Here is a 15263-nt window from a genome sequence, read left to right on the forward strand (position 1 = left end):
TCACCAGCACATGTTATTGCATACACATTATATCATCTCAAAAATCAAAGCTGGTTATCTAGAGAGCAAAAGTGGTAGACAGGGAATTCCAAGGTGGATTCCCTGGAATAGTTTGTGAAAGGTTTTTGTTTGCAAAAATGTTCTCATTCACGGAAGATTTTTAATTTATTATTATTATTTTTATCTTTTCTATAATCTACTGATTTCAATGTAAAATAGTCTTATATGTCTTCCTGAGCTAAAGCTCTGGAAAACTTTCCTGTATCTACATGAAATAAGCTGGCAATGCAATCAGGTTTCAACAGTATAACTAGCCCCTTGGCTAATTCAAATCTCAGATATATCCATTTCCCGCACCAGTAGGGTCTAGTCACTGCAAAGAAACAAGTTATATGTTTTGTTCCATTATCGACTTATATTGTCTGGAAAAAAAAAAGGTAAAACATATGATATGCCCAATCCCACAGGATGAAGTAGTTAGTGCCTTCCATTTGCCAAATGCCCGAAATGAGTCCAGCGTTTCGAATATGGTTTTTTACGGCAAAGCCTTTGTTTAGGAAGTTCATGCAAATCCACAAATTTTGTTTTCCGTTGCATTTTCACTGGAGCAGAGCAAAGAAAAAGAAAAATTCAAAGCCCATGTAAGAGTGAAAAGCTATAGTTCACAAACTGAAAAAACCAAAAGACAGTGGTACTATACAAACCATTCTCAGCTTGTTGGTAACAAGCTTGAAGTTTCCTCTTTGTAGCTTTCAGTTTTGCTTGGACTGCAGCCTCATCTAAAAGCCTAGATTTCTGGAAGAACATCATGGATGAGATGTAGATGGAGGCTTGAAGTTGAAAACTGCAAAAAGTTCATAGTGATGATACTTACATCTTGTTCACTGGTTGATGGGCTATTATGGATTTTCTTCTTGTTCTGGAACTTTATTTTGTTATTGACCTTCTGTTCCAAATTCAAATTATGAGTTCTTCCTTTCTTAGATATAGTATTTGATGTTTCAGTATTACTGGTTAATTTAATGACAGATTGTTGCTGTGTCAGCTGGTGCTTCTTGTCACGGATAGGTGTAGTGGCCTCCATGGGAAGCTGTGAGTTATGCTTGGTACTATTTTGGTTTCCTGACAGGGGTTTTGTTCCACTTTCAAGATTCTTGTCATACTCCATGCTGAGTTCAAAATCTGCAAAAAACATAACATACCTAAAATTTAAGTTCCAAACAAGAAGCTATACTGAATAAAACTAAGGTTTTATAACTCACTTCCATCGTCATCGATGCCATCAAAGAACTTTGCATCAGGCCGGTTAAAAAGCACAAAGAATCAGCTTTCAATCAGTAAATCACCATAAAATCCAAAACTATAATCGAACCTCAAAAGCTAACAAAAAACTGTGACACAGCCTCAAAAGCTAACAGAGCCTATACCTGTGAGAGCTTTATTGGAGTTTTTGATGCAAAGAGAGCCCCTTCATCCAATGGAGGAGAAGGGAGCCCTTCCTCATCAAAAACAGTGGAAGGGTTAGAGTCTACAGGACCTTCTGCACAGGAAACCTTAAGAAAATAGTTATAAAAGTGTAAATTAAAGGATGTATAATTAAAGAGGAAGACATTCTATATATAAACTCTTAGTTTCATTACCGGCAATAATTGCTGCAGCATCAAGCCACTCATTTGTCATTATCTTCCAACCACTGGAATAAACGACGACAATTAGATTCTAAGAGATGTTTCACCAATGTAGACAATGGTTAAAGCTGCTAATAAACTTGAGATATCACACATTTCTAGGGCTTAAGATAAATTTTAAACCTCAAAAAAATTTCTTCTTTCTGAGCTAAATTTCATCATGTTGATTTGAGATAGAAAGCATCAAACACACTCATGTAAATGCTACACATGGCAGCATGTAAAGGAATTTTTTTTTTCCCATAAGACCCTTTCATCAATCACCATTGTAAAGTTATGCCATCTTTTGAACTATTCATTTTATAGCCCCTATTAGCAGCTTATTATAGCTTTCTATAGGCAAAACATTACCATTAGTGAAAATCCATACAAACAGTAAGAAAAAACTGTTAGTTTAAAAGTTTATTCTATGTTTTATACTTGTATTACTCTTTTACAAGGTAGTTTCAAATTTCTTTCCTAAAAATTCCAATAATGGACATAAATCATCCAACTCTTCTGAAGCATACTAGCACCCAACCTCCAGCCTACCCCAATACACAGGTCATAGGATGAGATGATATAATTAAAAGGTTAAAAAGCTTCTGGAACATTTATATTTCCCAAAAGTGTAATTGTCAGGTACATTGTATGTGTAGAAATTAGACCTGAAATCTTAGAACAGAATAACATTATTGTGTCTGTTCTTATTTCTTCATATCTTCAGTAAAAAAGAATATTCGAAATATTACAATGGGGCTTGAAACTCGGCCATCCCTCTAAGATGCACGTATCAAACTAAAATCTTAGCAAATGAAGAATTCGTTAATTTTGATTTCAATATATGTTTAACAGCATGACGTGTCAGAGCTCAAATGTCCATGTCGTTCCATGCATGAGATGAGCACTCAACATTTTTAGAGCGACATTGTAATATTTTCCTATATTGGTGTTTGTGTATATAATATCAATAATTAATTGAATAACATGGAAATGCAATTCCAAATGCTGCAGTATCCAATTACCGTCAAATTAGGCAAATGAGTTTCTTTCCATTATCTTTTATCATGTAACATTGAAAGGCAGTCAGGATTATTTTGGGCATTTGAAAAATATTGCCATCAGGTTTGAAAAATTATCTAAATCAGTGTCACCTGATTAAAGTAGCTGAAGTTCATATTATCCGAAGCATATGTCTCAGTATGCCTTACACCAAATAGTATATGCTTCATAATACCTTGGAATATATAGCATAGCCAAGTACATTCCCTGGAAGCTTGCAGAGCTATTCTGCTATGCCTCAAAAAAGCTGACCTGTTATTTTTTTGCTATAAAGCAGAACTTGAGGCATATGCTACAGATCACATTTCAAGTACTAATGTAACTAATGCAACTCAAGTATATCATATTTGTCGTATCTGTCAAAGGAAATGAATGTACTGTACTAATAAAAAATAACTCAGCAGACGTGGCAAGAAGATTTGTAGGTCAATAAAAGTTCAATAATAAGTAGAATACAAAACTGAATTGCAATGTTTATAAAATTTTCGCTATAATTATGTAAAGAATTATTAATAACCTGTGTAGGTACTTGAGGCTCTCATGAATTTGTCCCCCGACCGAGTGCAGGTACTCCACATTTAATGTGGGTACTTGACTCCACACAAAGGATTTTGTTCGCTTTGGGAAGTCAGGCCCTCATGTGTAGTATATTCTAGTGGGTAGTGGTACACTAGTGCAAGTTCCAGAAGCATATAAAGTGCTAGTGGGAGGGTTCTCCTTCCGATGTGGGACTAAATTGCCTCAAGGAGTGAACGCCTGCACTCTGTCGGAGGACAAATTCGTGAGGGCCTGACTCCCCAAAGCGAACAAAATCCTTTGTGTGGAGTCAAGTACCCACAACCTGAATTGACAAATAACATTAAAGATTCCACTTTAAGGTTCAACAAGATGGAAACAGAATCTTCATTATCAATATATTCTAAAAGAGATAGTATAGCAGCATTAAAATCAAAACAGTTTCAAGTCACTTGTTTACGGATAACCATCATTGTAAACAGGCAGTAGCTAGAGGCAACAGATCGTACTTAATAAGTGTCTGTATAAACTTTCTAATCTGTTTTGACCTGTGCCTTCGGAGAGCATTAACCGTTCTTCCTATATTTGTGGCCTGAAAGGAAGGAACTTGATCATAAACCCACAAGCTCAAACGTATAATGTCATAGAAAACTTAATTAACCTAATTAGTTGAATATACAATTGTACGAATGAAATATAATTTTGACACACAAGCATTTCCAAGTGATTGGAACCAATATAACATGAAAGATAACGTTGAGTGATTCTCAAGAATGGCCTTATAAAGCTGAGAAGACATAATTTCACGAAACTCTTAAATGGGCACGCACGTGAATCACTAAGTAATTTAAGTGGTATAAGAAGCAAAAAGATGATTAGAAAAGAATGCAAAATACGCTGAATGTATCACTGCCAAGGGATGAAGATGCAACTACCTTGTCATAGATTTAAACTGCTTCTGAAAGACAATGTTAGTAACAAAAGATCTTAACAGTTCAAGCATCTATACATAGAAAAACAATAATAAAAAGAAGTCAATAAATTCAGTTGATTGAGGAAGAAATAACTCGATGAGGAATCCAAACGGTTCTCTAGTGCAAGTTGAACTTGATTTGAGCTAGCTATGTTTCATATCAGTGTTTCTGGACACAGGATCATTCACGAATAATAAATCTTTTTAGAGGAGAGTAAGACATTTGAGACACTGATTTTCCATGAAACTCAAAAGCAAATATTACAGCATGGCGTTTACTATTAAAGAATTGTACAGTGAGATTTTATATTTGACTCATTTTGTGCTATAGAAGGAATGATAGATAGAAACAAACAGAACTTTATATAATAGGTATATAGAGTGCAATAGTGTTTGGATCATTTCTATAGGAAGAATAAGCGCGCCATTAGAGATTTAAATTTTTGCAAGAATTGCAAGCTAACTTAATAATGTATTATCTAAATGATGATTGGTATTCCTTGTTTGTAGAGGAAAACCATCATTAATAACTGAAAATGGACTCAATTTTTACCTGCAGAACCTCAACAGAATAAACCATCAATTGCAGCTTCCTCAAGGACTCGAATATTACTGTTTCAGACTGTAGATGAAAACAAAGCGCAACTTATTAAAAAACAAAAAGTAAAATCCTAAAAGTGATCCGGGCACATTCCCAATGTGTGATCTAACAAAATTATCTCATTCAATTATACTCTAAAACTGAATTACACCTTCGAAGCAATAATTTATACAAACCTCATCTTGACTATTTTCAAGAATCTCCTTGGTCCTTAAAACCTCTAAAAAAATCTCACTCTCTTCATCAATCTCATCTGTCAATGCCTCCGTTTCGTTGTAACTGTATTTGCTCTCTTTGGTCGTATTCATCTCTGTCTGATCACTACTGCTATCAACCTTACTCTGCTCACTGCCACCAACTTCCAGATCAGCAGCATTACTAGTTAATCTAGTATTAGCCATCACAATTGCATGCTCATCATTGAAATTGCCATCTCATTGAGCATTGCTAACTCATTGTGATTTTGCCCACAACATTGAGTCCCTGCTTGGCAAGAGTAAAGTTTTTCAACAATCTGACCCCTTTGTAACTTGAACTCATTTGGGTGATCTGTAGCTGCCACTATGATTGCATTTTCAATAATCTCAAAGATACTACAATTCACTCCCTGAAAATAGTCTCTCCAGTAACTAAAGCTTTTGTCTTTCATGGTGATAACCTGAAACAAAACATATCATCAAATGGGGATTTCTAGCAGGGCGTTTTAAAAGCTAAACTTAAATACTTCCTGTTACTCTAAAGAATTTCTTTGTAACAATTATGAAATGGAAATGGGTGTTCAGAAGTACTCTTAAATTTTTTGAAAAACTAGATGACTAAGTAGTGCTTTTCTGATCAAAATCACATGATTATCTACAAAAATTCAAATGGGTGTGCAATTTTTCATACAAAATCGTTGATATGACAATCAAGAATTGCCAAACAATGATTTCAAAAATCAATACTTGAAGTCACTATATGACACGATATATATGAAGCTCACTATTTTATTCTTTATCTTTTGCATGCAGTTGAAGCATAGAAGACGTGGCATTCAGATCAAAATGAGAAACTGGACGTGACCAAAAAAAGGTACTACTTTTGAGAGAGAGAATGGGAAAAGAAAGGGAGAGAAAAGGAAAAATATTTTTTTTTTGTTTTGAGGAGTGATTCAGGAAAAAGACATGAGTTGGTGCCAATAAAAGAAAACTGCCAAAGAAGTTAGAGAAAAATTCACAGAAATTTCAGAGCTTTAAGCGGTTTCGTACAAACCTCTTATCAGCAGTGGTGGTTTTCTTTTACTCGCTGTTATGTGCTTTGACATATAATGACTTTACTTTCCTAGTTTTTGAAAAATATAGTAAGGAAGTGAAGATGGTAAGAAGGATGTTGGAGGAAGTGTCTCGTATTGGAGCTTACTTCTTCCACTGGTGAATGTCTTTCCATTAAATGCTACAACCATCATAGTCTTACCATATTCAGCATTTGCTTTGAAGATGATACAGCTGAAACTGAAAACTTTTTGCTGAAAATACTATAAATAAATGTAAAAGTTAGCTAAATAGTATAGTAAGAATCATTAATAGTATCAAAAAGTGTAATAAGACTTATAAATAGTAGCAAAAATAAGTTGAAGTTGTAAATAAGCTAAAATTTTCAGCTTGTCTTAAACGGACACTACATGCACAAAAGTTTTGACAAATAGTTTTAATTGTTAAATTTTTATTAGTTCTCATTTGGGTCTATTACTGATATTACCATTTTACTTACTATTAACTTGTCACTTGAGGCATTTTAGTAAAGTTTATAGTGTGACTTTGTGTTAAAATTTCATTCTCTCTCACTTGTATGTGTTTGTTTGTTTGTGTCAAAAAAAAAAAAAAAAATTAAAAAATTAATAAAAAATTTTCACCTTGGTAGTTGTGCAATTTTTTTGATCATCTAAAATGACAAGAAACGGAAAGTTAAGGGCCCGTTTTAGTATGTGTGTTTAAACAATAGTTTTTAGTTTTTTTGAAAATATATGTAGGTAAAAAAGTGTATGAAAATATGTGTAATATTGTTTAAAAACTAAAAACATGTATTAAAAATTATGTACCAAACAGGGCCTAAAACTCAAAAGAACCAAGGGATGTCAAAATCGACTTGAGAAGGTATTTATTATGCCAAGCTTATGCGCCCTATATGAGATTGACATGTGGGTTTCACCTAAGGAACTCGCATGTCAGACTCATAGAGGGAGCATAAGTTGAGGCATATGAAAATTTTGCCACCTAAAGAGTGACTATACTGTACTAATTTGTGTAAAACAGATACTACTAGAATTTAGAAGTTTTTTGTTCACTTAATCTTTTGTGAGTGAAAGCTAGTTAAATTTTCTGTAATTAGTATAAATATAACTGAGGCAAAATTTTGAGCCAATCACAAAATGCCATATCAAAATTTAGTGACAAAATTTAAATTAATATGTTATTAAATTAGATAAATCAAATGTTGTCATGTGTCATTTAAGATGATATTTATCTTAATTAAATCGAGATAAATATCTTGATGATAATTATTCTAATTAAATAAGAGATAAATATCTCAATTAAATTAGAATAATAATAGTTAATCATTATCTCTATTAAATAAATAAATAATAATAGAGATAATTATCTATAAGGAAGTCAATCCCAAGTGTGACTTATCCTTTGAAACCACTATAAATAGAGGGCATACTTCCTCTCATTTAGAGACAATTTTTCTAAGACATCAAAGCTCTAGAGAAATTCTACCTCATCAAGAACACACGAAGAACAGTCAAATAAGTTCTTTGAAGTTCTATTGGAATTAAGCTGAAAAAGCCTCCATAAACTTCAACAAACCTCAAATCCTTGAAACTCAACGGATCAAGCCTCTAAAGCCTTGAAGAACTTCAACCTAAAAGCCTTCATATTCTAAGACTTGAAGAACAATAAATCTCTAATAAGCTCGAAGCTAGAGATTTGTTGTGGAGACTGCTTAATCTATGCTCAATCTATCTTTCAACTAAAGTCAAGAAGATTCCTTGTTCGAGTCAAGTTCAATGAAGATAGAATCAGAGGGTATTCTTTTGTAAAAGAATTGAAATAGAGATTGTACTCATTATTCATCAATACAAATTATTATTTGCAAACCATATTTCTTTTCAATTGTTTAATTTTCTACAATTGAGAAAAATTTGTGTTTACAATAACTATATATAAATGGAGCTAATTTCAGGAAAAGAAATACTTCCTATGCTCAATATTAGTATAAGACAACTTATTTAATATTAGTTAATAATCACAAAGTTGGATCAAATCCTATAATAATTTCACCATAAAGTTTTTAAAATTTGGCCATTGATTATTAAATGAGTGATTTAGATGATGTAACACAATTTGCATTTAAACAATTGAATTACTGATATCATGACAAAATGTAAACCATCTTTTTTTTTTTTTTTTTTTTTTTTTTTGAGAATCATGTAAACCATCTATGTAATATATGTATAATTTAGAATTTGAAGAAATATGTAATAGAACTATATATTCTGTGTAAACCATCTATGTAATATATGTATAATTTAGAATTTGAAAATATGTAATAGAACTATATATTCTGTGTTTCTCAAAAAAAAAAAAAAACTATATATTCTGTAATTGTTTTTTTTTTTTTTTTAGAGAACAATATATATATATATATATATATTTTGGAGAGATTTTCAACATATAGCATCTGCTCCTAATGATAGCTCTTTATCATCAGGCCAAGACACTAATTAGTTTTTGGTGGAGGCAGAAATTGAACCCTAGATCTCTTATTCAACTATCAGAGACTTTACTAGCGAGCTAACTAGAATCCACTGAGAAACAATATAATCTGTAATTGTAAATGATCTAAATCCTAACAAAGTTTACACGATATATATAGTGAGGCACCAAGCGCCTCAATTGATAGAAGTCCACACCATTTAGAGTATAAAACGTTTTGTAAGAATTTTAAATAATTTCATTAATTCAAATTAAGAAGGTAACTTCAAAAGGGGTAATGGACTTATTCACATACCAAAAATGACTTCTCACATTGGTAAGCTGATTTCTTGAAAATGATTTTGCAAAATTGTCCCTTAATAGAAGGGTACAAAATCAACATTTAATATATCTAAAATTGAGAAAGATTGACCAATAATAATTCAATCTTATTCTTCCCACCCTCGGAATTCTTAGACTGAGTTAGGATTTAGATTGGAATATCCATTGACATTGTACTTTTAAAAATGGTGTGAAAATAATAGATATGACTTATAGGTGTAGTCTCAAACCCTTTTTAAAATGATATAATTATTTTCTAACAAAATATAGTTGATATAATATATTAAATTTTGTAAATTAAGTTATCTACATTTGTTATTTGAATGTGTTTTAAATTTTATAAGTATTTTTTAAGGAAAAATATTGCATTTTACATTCAATTATTATATAAGACAGTATATCTTTTAAATAATGTAATGTGTGGTTGAAAATTATTTTTAGAGCTCCTTACATATGATTCATCTTCTATATGTCTTAGATAACTTAAAGAGGTAGCAGATATAAGTAAATCATTCATTTATATAAGAAAAAAAAGAGATTTTAATAACATAAGCAAAATGTAATTTTATCAGAAACTTACAAATATTACACTAAGAATGTGATATAATTAGGTCGAATGAACCAAAGTGGATAATGGATTGAAATGGATCGCAATAGACAAAAATGAACCAAAAGGATCAAAGTGAATCAAAATGGACCGAATAAACCGAAGTGGACCAAATGGATTGAATTGGACCGCAAAGACCATTATACTACACTTCTGTGACTCAACATGAGCGTATGCGTAGCAAGAATAAATGCTACGTTTCTCCTTTTAGATATTATATAAATTTCCAAGGATGAATTGTACTGTTTTGTTTAACTTACCTATAGATACTTGTGAAGCTCTACTTTTTGACAAAAGAAGGCTGTTATATATAGGCCTGTCCAACAAAACTGCAAACCTGACCTACCCGGCCAAACCGACTGGACCTGAACCGTCCGCCACCCAATCTGACCACCTGGCGGTCGACGGCGAGCCCCTTCCATCCCAATTCGATTTCGGCGGGTTGAGTGATGGGTCTTCCCTTCCAAAACCTGGTCAACCCGACCCGACCGTGATTTTATATCACACACTAGTTTACAATCTACAGACTCCAGTTCAGACGAATTAGACCCACCTTCAGTTTCTCTCTGTTCCCTCGTTCTCTCTCAATCTCTAGATCTCTCACACTTCCTCGATCAATCGATCTCTCTACAGCCGACACCTTTGCTTCAGAATCTTCCGATCTGCGAACATCCACCATCGCCGATTTGCGAACATCCTCCATCGTCAAACTCCAATCATCTTTCTTAGGTTTGATTTTCGGTCATTTTCTCTCTTTATTTCTTTGTTTTAGTCTCTTGCATGTGGGCTACTGGTATTTGGGTTTCAATCTCTTTAGATCTGTTATCATCTCTCTCTATTTCTGTTTGTGTTATTCAGATTTGTGGGCTACTGGTGTTTGGGTTTGTTGATTTGTTTTTCAGTGTAGATTTGTTCCTTCAAATTTGTGAAATTTGTAACAAGTTTGGTCTTTGATCTGTGTCTTTCGGTTGAAGTCGGATCTGACTGCCGTCCACCCGAGCCCGATCCGACTCGACCTGTGGTTTTTTGCGGTCGGCGGCGGGTCTGCCGTCCTACCACTCGACAGGATCAGATCGGTTCCAGGTTGAGCCCAAACCCGAACCGATCCGATCCTTGGACACCCCTCATACCTTTGAGCACCATTAAGAGCCTTCCTTTGTTTTAAAGCCTTTTTTCTTTTTTCTAGTTCTAGGTCTTTATTTTGCACTCACATGGTATACCTTTAACCAAGAGCTTCAAAACCCATGATTATTGAAACCACATCGTTCTTTGCCTTGCATTACAGCATGCACTGAGATCCTAGAACTCTAGCTTCAAGCAAACATATTGTTGAAGCATTTTAATATTATTTAATAAAAATTGATTAATATTACAACATAATTATAAATATATGAAAACAAGAGTTAATATGGAACACAATGAATTAGTAAAATATTTAATTCCAATTTGAAAGGAAGATAATATTTTATTTTTTTTAATTGTGGTAATTAATGGACTGATATATATTAATTTAGATATTGGAGTAGATTGGATCCTTCTACTTGAAAGCTCATTCATAATAATTATGAGTAACTACATAAGGACTCCCTTTTTGGCTTGAACTCATTTGGGTGATCTGTAGCTGCCACTATGATTGCTTTTTCAAAAATCTCAAAAATACTACAATTCACTCTTTGTCTTTCATAGTGATAACTTGAAAGAAAATATATAATCAAATGGAATTTCTTGCAGAACGTTTTAAAAGAAAAAAGTTATACACTTTCTGCTACTATATAAAATTTCTTTCTAACATTCATGAAATGTAAATGGGTATTGAGAAGTAGTCTAAACAATCTTGAAACACTAGAATACTAGATGACTAAGTAATGTTTTTCTGATCAAAATCACATGGTTGTAAACAAAAGTTCAAATGGGCGTGCAAGTTTTCAGACAAAATCGTTGATATGACAATAAAGAATGGTCAAACAATGATTTCAAAGATCAAAACTTAAAGTGAAAAAAAAAAAAAAAAAAGATCAAACTTGAAGTCACTATATGACATGATTCATGTAGTTGGAGCATAGAAGGCGTGGGAGACTAGACGTGACTAAAAAAATGTACTACTTTTGAGAGAGAAAATGGGAAAGAGTGGGAGAAAGAAATGGAAAAATATTTTCAGTTTTGAGGACAGGTTCAGGAAAAAGAGATGAGCCAATAAAGAAAACTGCCAAAGAAGTTAGAGAAAAATCCACAGAAAATGTCAGAGCTTTTAGCGGTTTCTTAAAAATCCTCTTGTCAGCAATGGTGCTTTTTATTTTTATTTTTATTTTTTCCATATAACAGTGATAACTATAAGACGTTTACTTACCTAGTGACAGTGTATGAAAAAAAGAAAAAAGAAAAAGAAGAAGAAGAAGTCAGGGGCGGAGTCAGGGGGGTCGAGGGGGGCACTTGCCCCCTCTGACTCCACCCAAAATAAGTTCATAGTAACATCCTGCAGAAGTGAGCAAACACTCTATTAAATGCTTAACCTGTTTGCCCCCTCTGATATAAAGAAAAAAACATAATGCAGTCCCTAAAATAGCTCTGTTACCGAAAAAGAAAGCTAAAAACACTGTTAAAACATACTACATCATTTTGGTTTTAAAAAGAAACTTTTATCAAGTCCCAGATTCAAGCATGTCACTACCATTCTTGGAACGTTTATCCCAACTTTCTTTTCTTTTTTATTTCATAAATTTTCAATTGATGGTAGGTCTTATATTTTAATATTTTATACAAAATAATTATTAAAAAAAAAAAAAAACTAACTAATGTCTTGTACTTTAGTTTCAGACCCTAACCTCCACTATCTTCTCTCTCCTCCCTCTCTCAGACATTTCAATTTTAAACTCTAGGTCTAGGTTTCTACTACAAACCCAAATTTAAATACTTTGAAGAATAAAGAACAAAAAAAATTGAATTGTAGATATTATTTAAAAGCAATCAAAGCAATAGACGTGTATACAACATTAGGTATCTAAATTTTTAGGAATCAAATTAGATATCTAAATTTTATGTAATTAGATTAATCTCTTACTTTAATTGTTTGTAACTATAAATTGGTTATTTTTGTTTGATATGAAATATATATTTGTACTTAATTGAAATTATGGAAAATCCTGAGTATAATAATGAGTCCAAATCAAGTTCTAAACGAATTCTCATACAATTGTTTTTGTTTTTGCCTTTGTAAAAATAGTCTTTAAATATTGCCCCCTCTGAATTGAAATCCTGACTCCGCCACTGGAAGAAGTAGGTGTTGAAGATGGGAAGAAGAATGGTGGAGGAAACGTTTCGTATTAATTGGAGCCAAATTTTTTCCCGCGATATATATATATATATATGTATATTCGATTCGTGAGGCACCATTTATAGTATGAAACGTTTTGTAATAATTTTAAATCATTTCCTTAACTCAAATTAAGAAGGTAACTTCGAAAGGGGTAATGGAATTCACTTATTCACATACTAAAAATGACTTCTCACCACTAGGGCCAACTCAAGCACTTCAGAGGCCTAAGGCGAAATTTTCAAATGGGGCATTTATATTATCACTTGAATAATATTTAACTAGCATTTTATATAATAATTTTTTTAAAATCCATTCTTTTTACTTTTTAATATGATTTTTTTTTTTGTTGAGAAAATGCTAAAGTTATAACAAATTTTACTACAAACCGATGTTATAATGAATGTGATCAATGACATGAGCCTTAAAAAAATACTAGAAATATTATAAAATTTACAACATGGGAATTACAAAGATATATCACCAATCACAAATATTCATTCAAAAATGCATTCAATAGTTTGTTGAAATCCACCTATCATATTCATTGCCACATCAAATTATAAAAGTTATGGAGACCACCACGCACAGTGATCACTCCACAAGTATAAGTTCTTGTGAGGTGTGGAAGGCCAATGACTGAGATTTAAGTCTCTAGAAGAGAGTTTCGCACACATATATATTTAGATTAGGTTAGAGTATAATTTTATTTTGTATAAAAATAATTAAATAAATAAAACTTATGTAGTAAAATTTATAGTATTTTTAACATGTTCCTATTTGAATTACTTGTGATTAGTAACATGTCTATTTGTAAGACCTATTTATTTAAATTTGTCTTATCTCTATCTCTAGCATTACTTAATTCTTTGAGCCCTCTTAGTAGTGAAAAAAGATGTAAACTAAAATGTTTTAATAACTCTCAAAAATATTTATATATAAATTAAAAAAAAAAAAATTTACCCCCAAATTTGGGGCCTTCTCTAGTAAGGGGGCTCTAGGCAATGGCATAATTGGCCTAAGCCTAGGGTCGGCTCTACTCACTACCGCGCACTCTTGGTGTAGTGGTCACTTCACAAGTATAAGTATTTGTGGAGTGTGGGGGGTAAGGATCAGGGTTCAAGTCTCTAAAGGAGACTTCACACATATATATATTTAAATTAGGCTATAATAGAATTTTTATCTTGTATTAAAAAAAAATGACTTCTTACTCTGGTAAGCTAATTTTTTGTAAATGATTTTGCAAAATTGTCCTTTAATAGTAGGGTACAAAATCACCCTTTAATAAATTCTAAAATCAAGAAAGATTGACCAATAATAATGCAATCTTGTTAGAATTATGATTAAATGATTAAATTTATAATTTCCTAATAACTTAAACTTTTAAGAGAATTGATAATTTAACAAATCTTGCCATTTCCAATTATTAAATTTATCATTTCTTAACAGTTTAAGTTTTTGGGAGAATCAATAGTTTAACAAATATTACCATTTTTAGGATTTGATTCCTTAGACTGGGTTAGGATTTAGATTGGTAATATGCATTAACATTGTACTTTCAAAAATGTTTTGTAATACTATGGCATATGTGAAGAAAAAATAGGTCCTGAAGTTGCTTGAAGAAGTGCAATCGGGGAAATCTTGCCCAAAAAAATTTCTTCTCATTGGGGGAAATGGATAATTGAATCAGAAAGTTCGCCTGTCCACTCTCTCAAGGCTTGATTGAGCAAGATTATTAGTTTTTTTTTTTTTCAAGGACTAATTGTACTATTTTGTTTAACCTACCTATAATTTATAAACACTTGTGAAGATCGACATTTTGAACAATGGTTTGAGCATCTTAAAATCCTTCCACTGTTTCAAAACCTTTTTTCTTCTTCTTCTTGTAGTTCTTGGTTTTGCATTCACATGGTACACCTTTAACCAAGAACTTTAAAACCCATAATTATTGAAAGAGATTAAATTCAATTTGGTCATGGTGTAAAAGGTCTTGTTTGCACCCTTCAATAGGAATGTGACACATCATATTTTTACACATAAAAAAATAATGCATGACACACACAATCACACTCACATAAATAGATATGGACAAAAATGACAAGGTGGTGGAAGAAAGAAGCCAATAATAGGCATAAATTAGTAGTACTGGATTTGTTGGTTGTTTCTGTATCATCAGTGAGAGCTTTCACGGTACCTCTTCTAGTTAATGCTATTACTCTCCACCGGCAGTGGTGATGTGATGTGTAACGAATGAATCTTTTTTCGTTGAAGCAAACAACTATGGTGGCGGTGGAGGTGGCAACCCACTTGTTGACGGAGGCGGCAGGATGGGGTAGTGTCTCATTTGGCTTGAAGGTGGAAAAAGAGATTTTCTTTTTTTTTTGGAGGAACAGTGGAAAAGGAGATTTGGTATCTAAATCAACGGGAGAAATAATAAAGTACTATTGATTA

General features: G+C 32.4%; 1 protein-coding gene across 1 annotated transcript; it reads right to left on the minus strand.

Annotated features, from left to right (window-relative positions):
- Positions 1-221: 221 nt before the first annotated feature.
- LOC112037184 (probable mediator of RNA polymerase II transcription subunit 26b) lies at positions 222-5220 on the minus strand. Its single transcript, XM_065764576.1, has 10 exons — positions 4996-5220; positions 4772-4840; positions 4181-4248; positions 3492-3570; positions 1641-1719; positions 1428-1540; positions 1263-1290; positions 875-1182; positions 705-795; positions 222-373 (listed from the first exon to the last, which is right to left on the minus strand). Exons 1-10 carry the CDS (start codon positions 5218-5220, stop codon positions 222-224), a joined length of 1212 nt encoding a protein of 403 aa, XP_065620648.1.
- Positions 5221-15263: the final 10043 nt, after the last annotated feature.

This window comes from Quercus suber, unplaced genomic scaffold (assembly GCF_002906115.3).
Source record: "Quercus suber isolate HL8 unplaced genomic scaffold, Cork oak 2.0 scaffold_570, whole genome shotgun sequence".
Lineage (NCBI taxonomy): Eukaryota > Viridiplantae > Streptophyta > Magnoliopsida > Fagales > Fagaceae > Quercus > Quercus suber.